The sequence below is a fragment of the Narcine bancroftii genome, chromosome 3, assembly GCF_036971445.1.
Source record: "Narcine bancroftii isolate sNarBan1 chromosome 3, sNarBan1.hap1, whole genome shotgun sequence".
Lineage (NCBI taxonomy): Eukaryota > Metazoa > Chordata > Chondrichthyes > Torpediniformes > Narcinidae > Narcine > Narcine bancroftii.
The window spans coordinates 71,610,483-71,631,916 of NC_091471.1; the positions used below are offsets into that span (position 1 = coordinate 71,610,483).

General features: G+C 37.5%; 1 protein-coding gene across 5 annotated transcripts in view; it reads left to right on the top strand.

Moving 5' to 3' along the window:
- The first annotated feature begins 2,601 nt into the window (after positions 1-2,601).
- The window catches only part of epg5 (ectopic P-granules autophagy protein 5 homolog (C. elegans)), a 184,822-nt gene continuing 165,989 nt past the window's right edge, over positions 2,602-21,434 (top strand). For all 5 annotated transcript variants that reach the window (XM_069924245.1, XM_069924246.1, XM_069924248.1 and 2 more), the window contains exons 1-2: positions 2,602-2,677; positions 3,283-4,305. In XM_069924245.1, coding sequence (XP_069780346.1) covers positions 2,627-2,677; positions 3,283-4,305 — 1,074 coding nt within the window. In that variant the 5' untranslated portion in view covers positions 2,602-2,626. The remainder of the gene's footprint in view (positions 2,678-3,282; positions 4,306-21,434) is intronic.

The following is a 21,434-nucleotide window of genomic DNA, read 5'->3' on the forward strand; positions in this document are numbered from 1 at the left end:
GCTGGATCATGGACTGATATGGGGACAACAATACCCCTGAGCATAAAGCCTTGCATAAGGTAGTGGTCACCGCCCAGGACATCACAGGCAAAATTTGGTTATTGGCTCCCTTTTTTTCTCAACTAACCAGTGAGCAAATACCCAAGATACATTCAGAGGATCTTAGAGCTATTAGTGCCAAGGGTGCATCTTTTCTCGCTGATTTCTGTACTCATTCACAGGATTTGGACCTTACCAAAGGGACTTTGGAAAGTGCTTTCTCGAACCAAAGCAATTGATTGAAGATTATGTTTCCATGCTTCTGCTGGATGGGGTAAGCTCCAGGCTTTAGACCCAGCTACAATGAAGTGGTGTATTTCCAGGAGGATAACCAGTAGATTATATTCCACATTGTGCCTACAGGTCTTCTTCTTGGTGCTGAAGATTGACCTGTGTAGTTGAAAGTGCGCTATTCAGCTGCATCACAGCCTGGTTTAGGGGTGCCCGTACTTCTGAGTGGAGAGCCCTTCAAAAGATAGTGGACACAGTCCAGTATATCACAAGCAAAACCCTTCCTACCACTAAAAACATCTCTAGGGATCAAAGAGCAGCCGCAATCATCTAGAATCCACACTACCCAGGACATGCTCTGTTTTCGTTGCCACCATCTGGAAAGATGTATAAGTGGCACAAGACTCATACCACCAGGTTGAGGAACAGTTGCTCCCTCTCCATAATCACACTCCTAAACAACACTCAGTTTAAGGCTTCTTACATTGCACATTATTTATTGCAGATTTTTTTTGCATTTGTTCGTTTGTTTACATTTTTTTGTTTACATTTCTCTCTTTGAATACACATTTTTTCTAGAGTTCAAATTACAGTTCCCAATAAGTAGAAATTCTGCCTGGCCCACAGGAAGAAAGGATCTCAGGGTTGTATGTGATGTCATATATGTACTGATAATAAATGAGAACTTTACAAGAACCAGGAGCAAGAGATTAAAAAAAAAGGAAAACTGATTGTGCAAACTGGCAAGTAATAGCAAGAGAAAAAAAAAAGGGTTTCTATGGTTATGTGAAAAAGGAAGTGTAAGTTTGAGTCGTCCAGATGACTGAAAATTGCAAATAAATTAATTCAATGCTTTGTATCACTCTCCATGATGAAGAGCGGCTATGTTTCCACGATTGAGAGAATGTCAAACGAGAGGATACAGTTGCAGGATTAGGGGGTGATCATTTACAAGCGAGTTGGGTAGGCATTTTCTTTTTAGAAAAGGTGGTAAATATTTGGAATTGTCTATGGGGGAAGATAATGGAACCACAGAACGAAGCCATAGATAACTATTTATAGATTGAGATTCTAATTCTATTCAGGTGCAGATGAATTGAGGCCTGATGGACGAAGTTCTTTCTTTCTTTGGCTTAGCGGTCGAAGATTTATGGAGGGGTATGTCCACGTCTGCTCCAGGCTCGTTGATGACTGACAAGTCCGATGCGAGACAGGCAGGCACGGTTGCAGCGGTTGCAAGGGAAAATTGGTTGGTTGCGGTTGGGTGTTGGGTTTTTTCCCCTTTGTCTTTTGTCAGTGAGGTGGGCTCTGCAGTCTTCTACAAAGGAGGTTGCTGCCCACCAAACTGTGAGACACCAAGATGCACGTTTGGAGGCGATATCAGCCCACTGGCGGTGGTCAATGTGGCAGGCACCAAGAGATTTCTTTAAGCAGTCCTTGTACCAATTCTTTGGTGCACCTCTGTCTCGGTGGCCAGTGGAGAGCTCGCCATAGAACACAATCTTGGGAAGGCGATGGTCCTCCATTCTGGAGACGTGACCCACCCAGCACAGTTGGGTCTTCAGCAGCATGATTCGATGCTTGCGGACTCTGCCAGTTCGAGTACTTCGATGTTGGTGATGAAGTCATTCCAATGAATGTTGAGGATGGAGCGGAGACAGCGCTGATGGAAGCGTTCTAGGAGCCGTAGGTGATGCCAGTAGAGGACCCATGATTTGGAGCCGAACAGGAGCGTGGATATGACAACGGATCTGTACACACTGATCTTTGTGAGTTTCTTCAGGTGGTTGTTTTTCCAGACTCTTTTGAGTAGTCTTCCAAAGGCGCTATTTGCCTTGGCGAGTCTGTTGTCTATCTCGTTGTCGATCCTTGCATCAGATGAAATGGTGCAGCTGAGATAGGTAAACTGGTTGACCGTTTTGAGTTCTGTGTGCCCGATGGAGATGTGGGGGGGCTGGTAGTCATGGTGGGGAGCTGGTTGATAGAGGACCTCAGTTTTCTTCAGGCTGACTTCCAGGCCAAACAACGGAGTGATCTGCCCCTCGGTCCACAGTTGACAACTCAGACCCAATGAAGATGTCACCATCAACAGGGGCCAACCTATGTTCTTGGTAACAAAAAATCCATAGTGATTCAGGGAAAGATATAAAAGTTTCATATACTTGAACGTAAGACCTATCAGCGCCGCTCCAGCCAGCTGGACACCCACGCGACTTCACCACAGGCGGTGGCGTTGCGTCCCCTCACGGTGAAACGGCTGCTTGTCACGTGATGCGTAACCCCCCACCCCCCCCCCCCCGTCACCCTTCCCAACAGCGCATGCGCTGCGCGAGACGCAGTTCTGGCCAGGTCGAGGATGGCGGAAGTAGCTCGTCCGAAAAAATCTCGACAGATAGTAAAAGGGCAGGTAAATAAAGAGAGAGAGAGAGAGAGAGAGGGAGAGATTGACGAGCAGGTCGAATCCGGGTGTGTGCCTCATGAATTGAAACGATGGCACTCAAAATAGGGCTGTCCCTTTCAGCTGGAGGCAGATTCAGGGCCGCGCGTTAGCGTTAGCAACTTTTTACCTGAGGAGGTTGAGGTATGGGAGTGTCACGAATGTTTCGCTGTTACCTCCCGAGTGTATATTGGTCGTTTTGTAACTATCATGGTTATCGGGTGGGTTAAAGATGACCCCAGCACAGTTCGTGGTGAAAACATTTGAGGTAAACTGTACTCACAAAGTAGGTGACAATGTACTAAAAGTCTATTGAGCGCTGCTGTGATCTTGTTTTATATCCTAGTTTATTTTTTTTAACTGTAACTACAAGTTGATTACACCAAACACGTGGATTTTCCTCTCATGACTGCAAAATTTGAAAAACTTCTTATTTGACCTTTATTAAATAAAGCATTTGTTGTAGGATGGCAGGTTGGAATCTTGACTATAGAATTTCACGACTAAATGCTAAATGTTTCACCCTACATTATCATGTTGAAAGAGGGTAATTTCTGATGTGATTTAATTTACAGGATAAAAAGAAAAAAGCTACCACAGAAATCAAGAAAAAAGAAAGTTCAAAGCCAGAATCAGACCAGGAATTGATTTCTAGTCGGCCAACAAAAGCCGAATTTTCTACAATAGTTGATAAATCTCAAAAAGAAACTTTTTCAAAACCAAACTTAGAAGAGCAAAGTGATGATTCACAACTCTTTCCAACTTCACTGGTAACTGAGGTGCCTGTGGAAACTCTTCATGAACCTGAATTATGTACCAAAACTGAATCGATTGAATTGGAATTTGATTCAAAACATGTTGCTGTATTAGATGGTGAAGATAAACAGTTTCAGTTGAATAAGACAAAATTAAACTCACATCGTGGCATCTACTGTAATAATCAGGTGCCAGAGTGTGTTAAATTTCCAGAAACTTGTGAGCCCTCTTGTTCCAGTAAGACTGCCAGTGATGAAGGCAGAGAAAGCTTTAATGTTGAGCCTGCTGTTTGTGACCCTTCACTGGATCATGGAAATATTTCTTCTCAGAAAGTAGGAGTTATCTTGAAGGAAAAGGAGATCATGATGAGGAAAGACATGAAAAATCCTGCTATCTTACCACTGAGTGACAGTGAGAGAGTTGTCACGGACCTACAGAAAGCCATTGCAGATTTTCCCGTACAGTTGACCTTTGAAAGACTGTACCCTGATTTACCATTAGAGAATAAAATGGATCCTTGCACTGCATCAGTAAAACAAGTTTCTCCCTATTTCAAGATATATCCAGAGATTCCACATGAACCAGAAATTCTACCATTTTCAAAAGAAGAGCTGAAAATATTTGCATTAGGTTCGTGGATAGAAAATGTTGATGCATATAATGAAGAGTTTCTTTCCATAGCCAATCAAGACAAAAATTATCTTTATGAACTTCTTATGCACTATGGAAGATGTAGGAAACAACTTCAGTTGGCTACAGCAGAACATCAGACGATGATGTGTAATTACAGGAATATTGAAAAAAGGCTATGGACATTCAAGGAAGAACAGCTAACAATCCAGGTCAGTATTTTTTATATTGTTTCTATTCATTTGAGCACTGAATTTTCAATTAAAACATTTTTTAATTAATAAGTTCATAGAATCAACATTTTTAAACAATGTTATTGTTTTATTACAAAATTAGACAATTAATATATGTTTGGTCCCTTAGTGGTAATCTTAGCATTGTTACTAATCTCATTAATGGCCACATAGCTGATTCTTCAGCCTAAATGCTGATCCACAGTCATTGCACCAATGGCAGGGAAAATCTAGAAGTATGATCTTTTTACCATTGTAATTCTGTGATGCTGTTCACTTACAACTTGGAGATCAATCTTGACTTAAATTGTTGCATGTAATGCGTCCCAGTGGGAAGCCATTGCTGAAAATTATGACCATCGGAGTCAGGCTTCAGAAGATTGCTTGCAGAAATTCTTTAGTTTCTTGAGCATCTGTTTTGAGAGGCAGTGGCCTTCCATTTCAATTACTCGTCAACATACATTGAAGTTTTGGAGGCATTTTCTTATGTTGCAATCAATCTTGATAATATCCTGCCACTGAATTCTCTATATTGTGCAGAGGAACATGTACTAAATGGCTCAGGCTGTTTACAGTTTTGAGTAATGATCTAGGAAGTATAAGCCTGGTCATTGGGTAAGAACTGTTATTTAGAATTGACAGTGGGCCTGGAAAACCCATCTTTCTACCATATTAAAGATACTATTACCAGTCTGGGTATAGCAATCATTTAGTTCATGCTGGGATCAAAGAAAAATGTTCATTTATTCAGACAGTGGCTACTGAGATTTCAAGGTATTTCTTTTTCTTCTTTGGCTTGGCTTCGCGGACGAAGATTTATGGAGGTGTAATGTCCACGTCAGCTGCAGGCTCGTTTGTGGCTGACAAGTCCGATGCGGGACAGGCAGACACGGTTGCAGCAGTTGCAGGGGAAAATTGGTTGGTTGGGGTTGGGTGTTGGGTTTTTCCTCCTTTGTCTTTTGTCAGTGAGGTGGGCTCTGTGGTCTTCTTCAAAGGAGGTTGCTGCCCGCCGAACTGTGAGGCGCCAAGATGCACGGTTTGAGGCAATATCAGCCCACTGACGGTGGTCAATGTGGCAGACACCAAGAGATTTCTTTAGGCAGTCCTTGTACCTCTTCTTTGGTGCACCTCTGTCTCGGTGGCCAGTGGAGAGCTCGCCATAGAACACGATCTTGGGAAGGCGATGGTCCTCCATTCTGGAGACGTGACCTACCCAGCGCAGTTTGATCTTCAGCAGCGTGGATTCGATGATGTCGGCCTCTGCCATCTCGAGTACTTTCATGTTGGAGATGAAGTCGCTCCAATGAATGTTGAGGATGGAGCGGAGACAACGCTGGTGGAAGGATTCTAGGAGCTGTAGGTGATGCCGGTAGAGGACCCATGATTCGGAGCCGATATATACAAAAATTAAAGCACAGTTAACGCTGCATCCATAGCAAGTACTACATAGCTAAACAAAAGTTGGGAGCTTGTATTTTTTTCTATTTTTAATTTTTTATTAGCCAACTTGTTGCCACCTTTCGAAAACTGGAATCTGGATTCGTATCAGTATGTTTTGTATCTAGCTGCTTTATTTATTTTAATAACTTGTTTCACTCCTAATTATCTGCAACCTGTTGTTTAGTTTTGGTTTTTTTAAATTATTATCACTAAAGTGAATTATCTTGACTAAACATTTATATAATCTATCTCTTTACATTCATCATCCTCTTAAAATAGCATATATAATTATGTAATCAATGAGGTTTTACAGAAGTGTATTTTGAAATGTGAAGTAATTCCTCCACACTCATGATTCTGACTCGGGTCTTTAAATAAATCAAGAACAAGTAGGCAGGAGGAAAGTATCCAATTTTCAAAATAATATATTTGAGAATATGAGCAAGTGAGAGAAAGACTGAGGCAGTGGCTGTTCAATTAATGGGCATGTGATTCAATGTGAATGATATAAAATAGTGCACTTAACGAAGAAGAAATTATTAGATTTATTATTGGAAAATGTACAACTGATATATCAGGATTATTTGGCATGAAGATGGACAGGTCTTAAAATACATTAGCATATAAAAATAATTGGCTACACAAGTTTCTTATTTTTAAATAAGCCTTTTCAAAATTTAATGAAATGGTAAAGAATCTTTGGTATATTGTTTTCTGTTATTTTATTTAATATCTGATTGAGATCATCCCAAAATTTTTCTACTCTCTCACATGTCCAGATTGCATGAATTGTTGTTCCCCTTTCTTTTTTACATCGAAAACATCTATCAGATACTGTTGGGTCCCATTTATTTAACTTTTGCGGTGTAATGTATAGTCTGTGTAACCAATTATATTGTATCATACGCAGTCTCGTATTTATTGTATTTCTCATCGTTCCAGAACATAATTTCTCCCATGTTTCCTTTTTTATCTTTATATTTAAATCTTGTTCCCATTTTTGTTTAGTTTTACCATTTGTTTCCTCATTCTCCTTTTCTTGCAGTTTAATATACATATTTGTTATAAATCTTTTGATTAACATTGTATCTGTAATCACATATTCAAGGTTACTTCCCTCTGGTAAACTCAATTTGCTTCCTAATTTATCCTTCAAGTAGGATCTCAGTTGGTAATATGCCAGCGCATATTGTACTTATCTCTCATTTGTTCAAAGGATAAGAATCTACTTCCTGAAAAACAATTTTCTATTCTTTTAATCCCTTTTTTTTCCCATTCTCTAAAGGAAAGGTTATCTATTGTAAAAGGGAGTAGCTTATTTTGCGTCAATATTAGTTTTGGTAATTGATAATTTGTTTTATCTCTTTCTACATGAATCTTCTTCCAAATATTGAGGAGATGATGTAGTACTGGAGAAGTTCTATGTTGTACCAATTTTTCATCCCATTTATATAATATGTGTTCAGGTATCTTTTCCCCTATTTTATCTAATTCTAATCTCGTCCAGTCTGGTTTTTCCCTTGTTTGATAAAAATCTGATATGTATCTTAATTGTGCGGCTCTATAATAATTTTTAAAGTTTGGCAATTGTAAGCCTCCTTGTTTATACCATTCTGTTAATTTATCTAGTGCTATCCTCAGTTTCCCCCCTCTCCATAAAAATTTCCTTATTATTTTCTTTAACTCTTTGAAGAATTTTTCTGTCAGTTGTATTGGCAATGCCTGAAATAAGTATAATATCCTTGGAAAAATGTTCATTTTAATACAGTTTATCCTTCCTATCAGTGTTAGTGGTAGATCTTTCCAATGCTCTAAATCGTCCTGTAATTTTTTCATTAGTGGATTATAATTGAGTTTATATAATTGGCCTAGATTTTTGTTTATTTGTACACCTAGGTATCTTATTGCCTGCATTTGCCATCTAAATGGAGATTCATTCTTAAATTTTGAGAAATCCGCATTATTCATAGGCATTGCTTCACTTTTATTTACGTTTATCCTGTAACCCGACACTTCTCCATATTCCTTCAATTTCTTATATAATTCTTTTATTGATAGTTCTGGTTCTGTTAAGTACACTATAACATCATCCGCAAATAGACTGATTTTATATTCCCTGACTTTTATTTTTATTCCTTTTATATTATTATCTATTCTTATCTATTCTGCTAGTGGTTCTATAGCTAGCACAAACAATAAAGGTGATAGTGGGCATCCCTGCCGCGTTGACCTGCTTAAGTTAAATTTCTTTGATACATGTCCATTTACTGTCACTTTCGCTAACGGTCCCTTATATAATACTTTAATCCAATTAATATACTTCTCCGGTAAACTGAATTTTTGCAATACTTTGAACAAATAATTCCATTCTACTCTGTCGAAAGCCTTTTCTGCGTCTAAAGCAACTGCTACTGCAGGTGCTTTATTTCCTTCTACTGCATGAATTAAGTTAATAAATTTACAAATATTGTCTGTTGTGCGTCTTTTTTTGATAAATCCAGTTTGGTCTAAATTTACCATTTTCGGTACCTGTTCTGCTAATCTGTTTGCTAATAGTTTAGCTATTATCTTATAATCTGTGTTTAGCAAAGATATTGGTCTATATGACGCTGGTGAGAGTGGATCTTTCCCTTGTTTTAGTATTACTGTAATTATTGCTGTTTTACATGAATCTGGTAAGCTTTGTGTTTCATCAATTTGGTTGATTACATCCAGGAGGGGCGGAATTAATAAGTCTTTAAATGTTTTGTAGAATTCTATTGGAAATCCATCCTCTACTGGTGTCTTATTATTTGGTAATTTTTTTATTATCTCTTGTATTTCTACTGTTCCAAATGGTTCTGTTAATTTGTTTTGTTCCTCTATTTGTAGTTTTGGTAGTTCAATTTTAGTCAAAAATTCATCTATTTTCCCTTCTTTCCCTTCGTTTTCAGTTCGGTATAATTGTTCATAGAATTCTCTAAAGTTTTCCTTAATTTCTTTTGGATTATATGTAATTTGTTTGTCTTTTTTCCTTGATGCCAATACCATTTTCTTAGCTTGTTCTGTCTTAAGCTGCCATGCTAGGATTTTGTGCATTTTTTCACCTAGTTCATAATATTTCTGTTTTGTCTTCATTATATTCTTCTCTACCTTATATGTTTGTAATGTTTCATATTTTATTTTTTTATCCGCCAATTCTCTTCTTTTAGTTGTATCTTCCTTCATTGCTAATTTTTTTTCTATATTTACTATTTCCCTTTCCAACTGCTCTGTTTCCTGATTGTAGTCCTTCTTCATCTTGGTTACATAACTTATTATTTGCCCTCTAATGAATGCTTTCATTGCATCCCATAGTATAAACTTATCTTCCACTGATTCCGTATTTACTTCAAAATACATTTTTAATTGTTTTTCAATAAATTCTCTAAAATCCTGTCTTTTAAGTAGCATGGGGTTTAATCTCCATCTATACATTCTTGGAGGATTGTCCTCTAGCTTTACTGTCAATATTAAGGGTGAATGGTCCGATAGTATTCTAGCTTTATATTCTGTTTTTCTTACTCTATCCTGCATACTAGCTGATAACAAAAATAGGTCTATTCTTGAGTATGTTTTATGTCTCGCCGAGTAGTATGAGTATTCCTTTTCTTTTGGGTTTTGTTTCCTCCATATATCCAAAAGTTTCATTTCTTGCATTGATTTAATTATAAATTTGGTTACTTTGTTCTTTCTGTTAATTTTTTTCCCCATTTTATCCATATTTGGATCCAAATTCAGGTTGAAATCCCCTCCCATTAGTATGTTCCCTTGCGTATTAGCTACCTTCAAAAAGATATCTTGCATAAACTTTTGATCTTCTTCGTTATGTGAATATACATTAAGTAGATTCCAAAACTCCGAATATATCTGACATTTTATCATAACATATCTCCCTGCTGGATCTATTAATTCCTCTTCTATTTTAAATGGCACATTTTTACTAATTAATATAGCCACTCCTCTTGCTTTTGAATTATACGATGCTGCTGTTACATGTCCTACCCAATCTCTCTTTAATTTCTTGTGCTCCAATTCAGTTAAGTGTGTTTCTTGGACAAATGCTATATCAATTTTTTCCTTTTTCAGTAAATTTAGTAGTTTTTTCCTTTTAATTTGGTTATGTATTCCATTAATATTTAAAGTCATATAGTTCAGCGTAGCCATTTTATACTTTGTTTATCTTCTCTTTCCGTTTTTCCATCATTACCTTTCCTCCTTTTCCATTTCTGTTTTCTTATTTTCGACTCTTTATAAGACAACATTCCTACAACATCCAACATTTTCCTTATTCTCCTATTTATATCTTCTTTATCCCCAATCTCCCCTTCCCCTCCTGAGTTGTCCTTTATCCCTTGTCGGACAACCACATCTCCCCTCTCCATTTGGGTTTGCGAATCCACTCGCAAGCGTCAACTGATTTTGCAGTGACCGCTATTTCCCCCCACCCAGCCCCCCCCAGAAAAGATTTCATTTTTTATTTGTAACAAAGGTCACTCTTTTAATTCCCTCCTTATTCTCTCTATTCCATTACCTTCCCTTATTAATTCTTGTCTATACTATCTATATTTTCCTCTCAGTACAGATACATTCACGTATGCACATTGTATCTATTCACTCTTATACCTCTTTACCCACATACATATCAATCGTGATCATTTTTACTCTCATTACCCGTCTTCATCCCTCAGTCTATTTTTGTAATTGTTCTGCAAATTTTCGTGCTTCTTCTGGGTCCGAGAATAGTCTGTTTTGTTGTCCTGGAATAAATATTTTCAATACCGCTGGATGCTTTAGTATAAATTTATACCCTTTCTTCCATAAAATCACCTTTGCTGTATTGAACTCCTTTCTCTTCTTTAGGAGTTCAAAACTTATATCTGGGTAAATGAAGATTTTTTGTCCTTTATACTCCAGTGGTTTGTTGCCCTCTCTTACTTTTTCCATTGTCTTCTCCAGTACCTTTTCTCTTGTAATTTTACTAAAATAGATCTTGGTTTTTGTTGTGGTTGTGGTTTAGAGGCCAATGCTCTATGTGCCCTTTCTATTTCCATTTCTTGCTGTAGTTCTGGACATCCTAGGGTCTTAGGGATCCAATCTTTTATAAACTCCCTCATATTCTTGCCTTCTTCATCTTCCTTAAGGCCCACTATCTTTATGTTGTTTCTTCTGTTATAATTTTCCATTATATCTATTTTTTGAGCTAACAGTTCTTGTGTCTCTGTAGCTTTTTTATTAGATTCCTCCAATTTCTTTTTTAAGTCTTCTACCTCCATTTCTGCTGCTACTGCCCGCTCTTCCATCTTGTCCATTTTCTTTCCCATTTCTGTTAAGGTCATATCTATTTTGTTCATTTTCTCTTCTGTGTTGTTTATTCTTCTTCTTAAATCATTAAATTCCTGTGTCTGCCATTCTTTAAATGACTCCATGTATCCTCTAACAAGAGAAAGTATATCCTTTATCTTGCCTTTCCCTTCTTCTATTTCACTGTACTCTTCCTCTTCTTCTTCCTCTGGGTTGGCCATCTGTTGTTTCTTTGTTGTCCTTTTCTTCTCTTCTTTCTTGTTGCCATTGTCTTCTGTGTTCTCTTCTTGCTGCAGGTGTTCTGCAGCTGTCGTTGCCGGCTGTGGAGATCGACTCCCCAGCTGGTCCCCCCTCCTGTCGGTGTGTTTTTTTTCACGCGTGGTTGCGCACTTTTACTCGGCTCAGCGAGCCATTTTTGTAGTCCTATTTCTACCGACCTGAGGAAGCGGGCTTCTCTCTCCACAGCGGGCCTCTTCGGACAGGTAAGGCCTTCTCCTTCTTCCTCCGTTGTCTTCTCTTCCTCTCTTCTTACCGTTGATTTTGATTTTTTTTTGTCGCCATCTTCTTTCCACCTTTATACTCACTTTTCTTTCACTTTTATTTCTGTGCCTTTGTGTTTTCCTTTGTTTTTCCCGACTTTTCTGGAGAGGGCTGGAGTTCACCGTCCGGCCACTACTCCATCACGTGACTCCTCCCAGGTGAATGATATTGTTAATAAAATTTGAGGTAATTCCTCTGCTGGATATCCTAAAACAAAATTAAATGTGAACTCTCTTCATTCACACAATGAGATGAAGTATTGAAAAGAAAGATAATGCCCAGTCAGTCCAAAGCACAACTAAGTTGGAGCAGAAAGCTCTCTTGGTGTTGTCATTTCTAGATGTTATAAAAATTATCAAAGTACCACTAATTTGCTTTGCAATTTGTACTATAGCAAGCAAACAAATACCTTAAAATGTGTATGTGGTTCTGAAACTGAATCTCAACTGCAGTTTTTGACCTGGTAAAACCTACAGTCAATGCTCTAATTTTGTTGAAAGATCATCGACCTGAGATGTTGATTATGTTTCTTTGTCCACCAGCCTGACCAGCTGAATGTTTCAGGCATTTTGGTTTTTCTTTTGCACTTCAAGCATCTGTAGTTTTTTTAGTGTAAAAATTCATGATAATGTAATATTATTATACAATTGGGAAGTTGCTTGATCATACTTAAATTGAAAGAGATTGGATTGATGTAGTTGTTGGGCTAGTATGGAAGTAAAATTAAAAGGAACAAAAGGTTTTTATAGCCTATATGCCAGATTTGCACAATGTGGTTGCAATGACAGTGCATGCATAAGTGTTGCTCTCCAAAAATTTAATGTTCTTGAATAGTCACATCAAATTTGAAAATTACAAATATTACTCATTCATTTAAGAAAGAAGTGAGATATAAAATTATCTAGATAGCTTAGCATCAGATATTGTAAAAGATGTGATGATAGAAAAATCATAGCTTGATTAGACAAACTCAGCTTGGTTTGATGAAAAAAGTTGTGTGGCAAACCTAGGGACACTTCTGTTCACGAAGGTGTAACTGGTGAGGTATGAAGACAAAAGAGATTGCAGATGCTAAAAAAGTAGAACAAGAACAACACCGGAAGAACTCAGCAGTACAAGCTGCATCTGAGGAGGCAAAAGGTGTAAGTTGATGTTTTGCGTGGAATCAGGACCAAGAACAGCTGGAGAAGAATGAAGGAATCAAATTAAAAGTGGCAAATAATAGTGGGAAACTAGAAGATTGGGAAAACTTAAAAAGCAAAAAAAAGTACACTAAGTAATAAAGAAAGGAATATAAATATAAAATATAAAAATATTTTTATGAATCTAAATCAAAAGCATTACTTAGTAAAAGATGTAAGGGCATCAGAAGTTATGAGAGAAGGCCGGAGAATGGGGTTGCAGGGAAAAATATATCAGCTATGATTTAATGGTGGAGCAGTGTCATTGGGTTGAATGGACCAATCTGCTCCTGTCTTTTAGTCTTAAGAGTGGCTAAAGTGAACATAGATCCCTTAAATGTGATGGTGAAAATTAATGAGCAATATGGAACAAATATTTTGTGTCATTCATCATAATCTTCACAGATAATGTCCCAAAGATTGATATTAAGGAATCAATGGGAAGTGAGGTTTATTCGACAAAATTTTATCACTAAAGAGGTAGTGCTGGGCATATTAATGGGCTAAAGATAGATAAGTCCCTTGGCCCTGCTGGAATGCATCCCAGGGTCTGAAAGAAATGGCATGAATTATATAGGATGCATTGTGGCAATTAACCAACATTCTCTGGACTCTGGTCAGATCCTAATGGATTGGAAACCAGCAAATGTATCACCACTTTTTTCTTAAAGAAAGAAATTAAAAGGTAGCTTCTGTAGGCCAGTTAGCTGAATATCTATAGTTGGGAAAATGCTTAAACCTATTAAGGAAGAAATAACAACATATCTGGATCAATATAGTTCCATCAGGTAAATGTGCCATGGATTCAGTTCATTTGAAATTTGTTATGTATGAGAGGAGCAAGTAAATTTGGTATTCTTGAATTTCTAAAAGAAATTTAGTAGGCACTGCACAAAATATTCTAGAATGAAATAAAAGATTTTTTATAAGATATTAGCATGGATAGAAGATTGGTTAACCAATAGAAGGTGGAGAGTTTGTGATAAATAGGTTTTTCTTTGGTTGGCAATCAGTGGTGTGCTGAACCTTTTATCCAGAATTCCAGAAATGACACTTCTTTCTGTTGATGACATCTGCTCATTAAAGATGGAGTTTGGTGTCAAACATGATCCGATGCAACTTTCGCTCACTTCCCATGTATCCCTTCATGTTCCACAATACTAATTAGTGGAATCATTAGTACCCTACCCATCAAGCAGGCCCTCGCTCAACTCACGTTGGAATATCCCAAAACATTCCACTATTTTATAAGAGGCTCTGGATCGCTGTATACTGACGCCCATCCAGCATCACGGTGCTTTCAGTTCGCCCAGCAGTGGCTCAGTGACCATTGTTGCTGCCCATAATCCCCCATGCAGCTGAAACCACAGTGCCGGCACAGAGGAACCAAGAAGGGGTACAACAGTAGGGGGGGGAGGGGATGAGAGAGACGGCAGTGCAACGCAGGTGGGTGAGGAGATGGCAGTGTGACTCGGGTGAGCAAGGGGGAAGAGACGGCAGCATGACTTGAGTGAGGGGAGAGGCAGCAGTGTGACTCGGGCGAATGAGGGGGGAGAGACGCCAGCACGAATGGCGGGTGAAGGTGGAGGGGAGACACGGCAGCGTGACTCCGACTGGCTTAAAGGGATCAAAACAAAATGATTCCATGATCCGGCAGATTCCAAACAATGGCAGGTGTCTGGTCCCAATGATCCCAGATAAAAGGTTAGGCACCTATATACGCTAACTATTTGGTGGAGAGGCTATAGCTGACGCTCTTCAAGCTCTCGAATTTCCCAATTTCAAAATGTCATTTTTCACAGAAACATAAGCTTTGATATTCTGAATTACTTAAATCAAATTTTGTAATTGCAGCTGTAAGTTGCTTTAATTTGTTGATGATGAATAAATTTACATCAAGATTTTCATAATGATGAATAAACAAGGCATTTGGTTATATTTAAAGATATAATGATATAAAACAATAATAAGATGAATTAAGGTGATAAAAAATGATTCAAAGAAAAGTATTTTAAGCTCACATATCCCTGGTTCTTTGAAGAATTAGATACAAGCTCGGTTCACCTGGATATTACAACATATGGTGTCATATGGTAACACTACAAACAAAACTTGTACTTAAAGGGATAGGCAAAAAATTACTTAGAAGCAAAACACAAGATTTTTAACGTTTACATTCCGGCCCCTAATTATTATTATAGACATTAATGACTAATGTAATGATTATAATATTTTGGGGAATTTGTAAGATTTCGAGTAGGTTACATACATACACACATTTTAAAACAGATCATATTTGAAAGACTGAAGAAATATTGAAGATCTCTGGAGAATGTTATGCCCCTTTCACAAGTAGGTGTTAATTGAACTGGTGTCATAAAATGAATGACCATTGTTTGGAACTGGAGCCAGGATAATTATAAGTACCCTTTCTGCAAAGTGCTCACAGAAAGGTCATGCCTGGGTTTTGGTTATCTAACAACAACTTGAGCAGAAGGAAGAACTCCTGTTGTTTGCTGGAGAAGGTGAGGGTTTTGCAAGTCACATGAGTCGCATGCTTTTCACTGAAGTTTCAGTTGGAGAGAGAGGTCATAAGCTCTCTCAGTCAGTGTTTGTGAGACACTGAACAGTGCAATCCAGGAAGAATTGGTGAAAAGTTCCAAAGCAGTGGATGGCTGGAAACTCTATCTGACTGATGTTTCTCTTGGAATAAGGGGAACAGAGTGGAGCTTTGTGGTGGCCTAGAGGAAGAGGTTACCAACTGGAAAGCCCTGATGGGGCAAGTTTCATCAGTGAGACCTTGAGGTGACTAATGATGGTATCTCAGTTGTGGAAATCCTGGAACAACAAATATCTCTCTGCAAACCCTACAAAAACCTTCCTGAGTGGTAAATATTTACCTTTCAAGCACCAAAGCTTGGTGAACTTTATACGTTAAATTCTGTGCTTAGTATAAGAATTGCCTGCATCCAGAGAACTTGGAAGAAGGAGAAGTGAAATTGAACTGTGAACCAAAGAACTTGAATTTACACACACATTGCATACACGTGCGCTTAGAATTAGAAGGGGGTTAATTTGGGTTAGTATAAGAGAATAGTTAAGTATAAATATAGAGAAGTTTGATTCTATTTTCATGTTTAAACTTGATTTAAAAATAACTTTTGTTTTAAAAAAAACACTCGTCTTGGTGAATGACTATTGCTGCTGGGTTTTGGAGTCCTTTGGGCTCGTAACACTAATACATAATAATCACTATTACAGATACAAAAGTAAATATGGTAAATATAGGATGAGAAATCAAAGCTTTCTGCTTCTTGTAAAAGACAGATTTTAGTAATAGGTTGATTTTAAGTAACCAGTCTTGGTTTTAATTCGCACTTGCCAAACCAAACCTTTCTTGTCCGGAACTATATCCACGATTCTCCCCAGCAACCAATAATTTTTTGGTGCAGAATTGTCCATGATAATTACAATGTCTCCACATACAAAATTGCATTTAGCCTTAGACTATTTTTTGTCTTTCTTGTAATAATGAAAGATATTCTTTAATCCATCATTTCCAAAATAAATCTGCAATAAACTGCACTTGTCTCCCATCTGCATCTTGCATAGATATCTTCTTTCTGAAATTGACCTGGAGGTTCAATAAAGGTTTAGATTTAAGAAATAAGAGATAATTTGGTGTAAGTGCCTTGATGTCATTTGAATCAACAGAAATTTTAGTTATTAGATGACTATTTAAAATAGCTTTGTATTGTTTTTCTACACTTCTTCTGTGTTTTACTTGCAATGGACCAAAATAATCAACTCCCATGCCTGTAAGTAGGGGTCCATCAGGCGAAACTCTGGCTTGTGGAAAATACACCATTTGTTGTTGTCCAGGTTTAGCATTTGCATGTCGACAATTAACACATTCTTTTGATCAATGTTGAAGCAACAAATATCCAATATTGCTGGTGCAATTCTGATAATACGTGATTACAACCACCATGACCTGTTTTCTCATGTATATATCGAACAATCAATTAATAAATATGACATTTTTTAGCTAATATAATTGGATGTTTCACTTCTGGCATTATTGCTTTTTCCAATCTTCATCCTACTCTCAATACATCATTTACCAGACTAGGATTCAGTTTATAAACACGACTTGCTTTTGTAACATTGAGATTCTTCTTCAATTTTGATATCTCATTATCAAATGCCCTTTTAGGACAAAAACGAATTGTCTCCAATTCGGCATTCGCCAATCCATCAACTGTTAGGTAACAGCTCTTGAGACTTTTAGATTTTCTTTATTGATACGATGCAAAAATATAGTTTTTAATCTAAGAATCCATGCTGCTGCCTTTTTTCAAGCCAAAACATGGAGAATGTTAGTGAATTAATCAAATAATTGGATCTTTCTCAGTCAATATTTGAATAGTATTCACAGTAGTATTTAGGATTTCTAGATTCTCCATTGAAAATTCTTTTAACTCTTCTGGATTTTGAGGCCAATCTTCTTGAGATTCCGAAAGAAATTGAGGGCCAAACACCCAAGTGTTGGCTCTTTTTAGAAATGATTGAACTTTTGATCCTCGTGAAGCCACATCAGCTGGATTATCCACAATTTTGACATATCTCCATTGATTAGCATGCAAAACCTTTTCAATCTCATTAATTCTGTTAGTCACAAAGATACAAAACCTCATGGTTTTGTTATTAATGTATTTAAGCACTGATGTACTATGAGACAAAAACACAGAATCTGCAAACTCCATCTGTAATTCCCTTCTTAACACAGTGTCCATTTTGCCACCATAGTCGTGACAGTCAATTCCATTTGAGGTATGGTGACTGGCTTTTCTCATTACAAATCTGTAATGTATTCGCTCTTGGTTATTTTGCAGTAGTAAATAACTGACAGTACCGTAACCACCTTCGCTTGTGTCAGCAAAATGGTGTAACTGAGCAAATGTGGCAATTCCAAAGTCAGTAGGTTTAAAACATCTGTTGTCTTCAAAATTTTCTAACATTTTTTTAGATTCTCAATCCAATTCATCCAATCTTGTGTGATGGAATCTGGTATGGTTTCTTCCCATCCAAATTTTCTTCTGCACAATTCTTGCAGAATTTTCTTGGCTATTAATACTACTGGTGCCAATATTCCTAAAGGATTATATATTGAGCTTGCGATCGAAAGAATATCTCTTCTTGTTTAAGGTTGTCCTTTCAAAACAATTTTGAATTTGAAAACATCAGATTGAACACACCATTGCACTTCCAAAATTCTTTTCATAGGTAGAGCGTCACAATCCAAATCAAGATGTTTTATCTCCTTTACTCTTTCTGTCTTAGGAATAGCAGCCAACACATCATGTCTGTTGCTAATACATTTAGTAAGGAAGAAACCTTTAATACAGATCCCTTTTAACTTGTAATAAAGATCTATTGCTATTTTTTCTGAAACCACAGAAGTAAGACGGTCATCAACATAGAAATTATTTCTGATGATGTTTATAGTTTGAGAATGAAATTGCTCTTCATTATCTTCAGCACATTTCTTGAGAGCAAAATTTACACAACTTGGTGATGAAGCTTCTCCAAATAAATGAGCTGTCATTCTGTATTCAATCATATCTTTACTGTAATCCATTAGGCCACCATAACTATTGTAGAAAATCACAATCTTCTGATGGTACTTTCACTTGATGAAACATCGCTTCAATATCTGCAGCAATTACAACAGGCTCTTTACAAAATCTTATCAGAATGCCTATTAAAGTACTGGTTAAATCTGGACCTTGTAGAAGTTGAAAATTCAATGAAACTCCTTGAAATGATGCTCCACAATTAAATACTACATGTAATTTCTCCTTTTGTGGATGTATAACTCCATGATTAGGTAAATACCATTTTCTACCATCTTTATGTTCCAAGATATCTTCTGATACCTTTTCCACATAACCCTTGGTTATCAAGTCCAGCATGACATTGGTATATTCCAAATGAAAAGAAGAATTTCTCTTGAATTTTCTTTTCAAAGTCAGCATATGCTGTTCTACAATTATTGACTGGCATACATATTTCTCTTTCCTTCAAAAGTAATGCTACACAGTAATGACCATCAACATGTTTCACAGATTTTGAAACTAAATCCAGAAACTGCTTATCCCTCCTTTGAAGGTTCTTGAATATCTGTTAAACATTCAGGAAAATCAATTTTAAACTATTGTTCCCATAGATCATTAAGTTTGACAACTGAAATTCTGACCACATTCATGTTCAATGTCTCCTGATCATTATTCATTTTTCCTCCTATTGGTCTGCTAATTGTCCATCCATGCAACGTTCTTACGGCACAAGGTCCATCATTTTGACTCCTTATTACTTCTAAAGATTTGAGAGCTTTTGGTACATCTAATCCAATTAACATCTCGATTTTGGTATCAATCCTGGGTAACCAAATGTCCTTTAAATGATCCCACTGTTTAATTATCATTCTGATAGGGAATATTCTCCTTATTCACAGCTATAGTCTTCTGAGTATATACACTTGGGAGATTGTAAAATTCATTGCTATTCAATCCAGCAATTTGTAAAGCTGAAACTATACAAGTTTTCGATGTTTTTTTCATCATTCATTGTCTTCAACAAGATCTGTGATCTTTTACCATGAAGATTAGGCTTATTCATTAATTCAACAGTACAAAATGATGCGGATATTCTGGATCAAGAAATCCGTAGGCCTTCAGTATGAAACTTCCTTTTTTAGCTTTTATCTGCACAGGAACTATTGAGAGAGCTTTGTCACTGACCCCAGTAAGACTGTTTGTCTGAACTAAAGCTGTAGCAGTCTCTTTGACTGTGTCTTTAGTCTTAAGGCACTTTCAGGTGGCCAAAATATCCCAATGTAAAGCCACATATTCTACCCCTTTGCGGATGTCAGGAGGCCACCTGAAAGAGCAGGAGGCGCCTCCGAGGTGTAGTTTCTAACCCTTCTCCAAGTGGGATAATCGCCAGAGCACTGAAGTCCCCCTCGGCACCTGAATGCAGCTGCCTGAAAGTGGTTGCTAAGGGGATGACAATCAGCTGGTGAGCTCCTGACAGCCCCCCGCCCCGCTGCCGCTGTTCCCCGGCGTGGGACGTTCCGAAGCGAAAGGAGCCGGAGTGCGCTCCGAGGCGCCTCCTGTGCAGCTGTCCCTTTCAGGTGGCCAGCACTGCGCTTTTAGCGCTGCCACCTGAATGACCATTCCATAGGTCTAAATCCGCTTCTGCAGGCACATTCTTGGCAGAGAATGCATCTGAAAGCGGCTTTAAATTCAGTTTGATATCCTTCTCAACTTTGTTGAATATGCAGTAACTTGGGATGCTTTAAACTGCATATATAACAACTGAGTCGCTTATTACAAGCTTTGCTGATGTGTCCTTTACACAAGCAACCAAAACTTATTCCGTTCTTTAAAAAGGTTAATCGTCATGACTTTTTTCTGATAGTGAACATCTTTCTAAAGCATGCAATACAAGCAGTTTTCCTGAGCAGTCTGATCTTGTTCTTTCTTGTGCTTGTATCTGACACAGCAGTAACAAAGGTACTTCCCTTTGGTTTCTGTTGAAACGATGATTTAGACTTTGTTACATCTTTAGGAACTATTGAAGTATCCTTAATATTTCCAAATACTGGTATAGTGATAACATACACATGACATTCCAAAAATTGTACAACATCCTCAAAAGTAGCATCCCTTCGGGAATAATTTTAAGCTTTGCAACTTTGGTTCTCTGTAAGTCCTTCTGTTTGTAAAGTCATTTATTTATAATAATTGATAAATTAGCAAGCAAATTCACCTCTTGCAAATGTACACTACTTCCCATTGCATTACCACATCCTCTCAGAAAGAGTGCATATGCTTGTAAAGCCTTTGCATCCTCTGATTTTATTGCTGACCAAGAAAGAATCTTGTCTCTGTGGGCCCTTGTGATTTTATGTTCATTGCCATAATGACGATGCAATAATTCTTTTCCCCTTTTGAAACCTTTGTCTGGATCCATATATTGGCAACTTTTGACTAGTTCCTTCATCTGTCTTGCAGATTACTGTTCTAGGTAATACAGACGATCTTTAGTGTTTTTAGTATTACTTTCAATGTGATGTTCAAAGGATTTCATGAACGTCAGATATTATAATGGATCTCCATTTAAAAACTGGAATTTACTTCTTGGATAAACCATGTGAACCTTGTTGTTTCGCTATGAGTGATAATATATTGTCTTGTCCTTCATGACTAATGACTGGTTCTCTTGTTGTGAATGGAGCTGGCTGAACTTGAACTGGTGCCATAGGTGTAGGACTTTGAGTTGTAAGTGATGGCATTAGTCGAGATTCTTGACTTGTCACTGGTTTTCAGCAACACAAAGAGACATCAATTGTTGAGAATGATCAACTTGCATAGTTGAACTTTCTTCAAATGCTCCTTTCGGGAAGATTCATATATTGTGTACTCGGAATAGATTGAATGTCGCTAGCTCTTTCCACAGGGTTGGTCATTGTCATTTGAACACTAGGAGCACCACCCATAGCCCCTTGTTTGAGTAGACTCGATTTTTGTGACTGCGGTATCCATTGGCCTGCTGGAATGT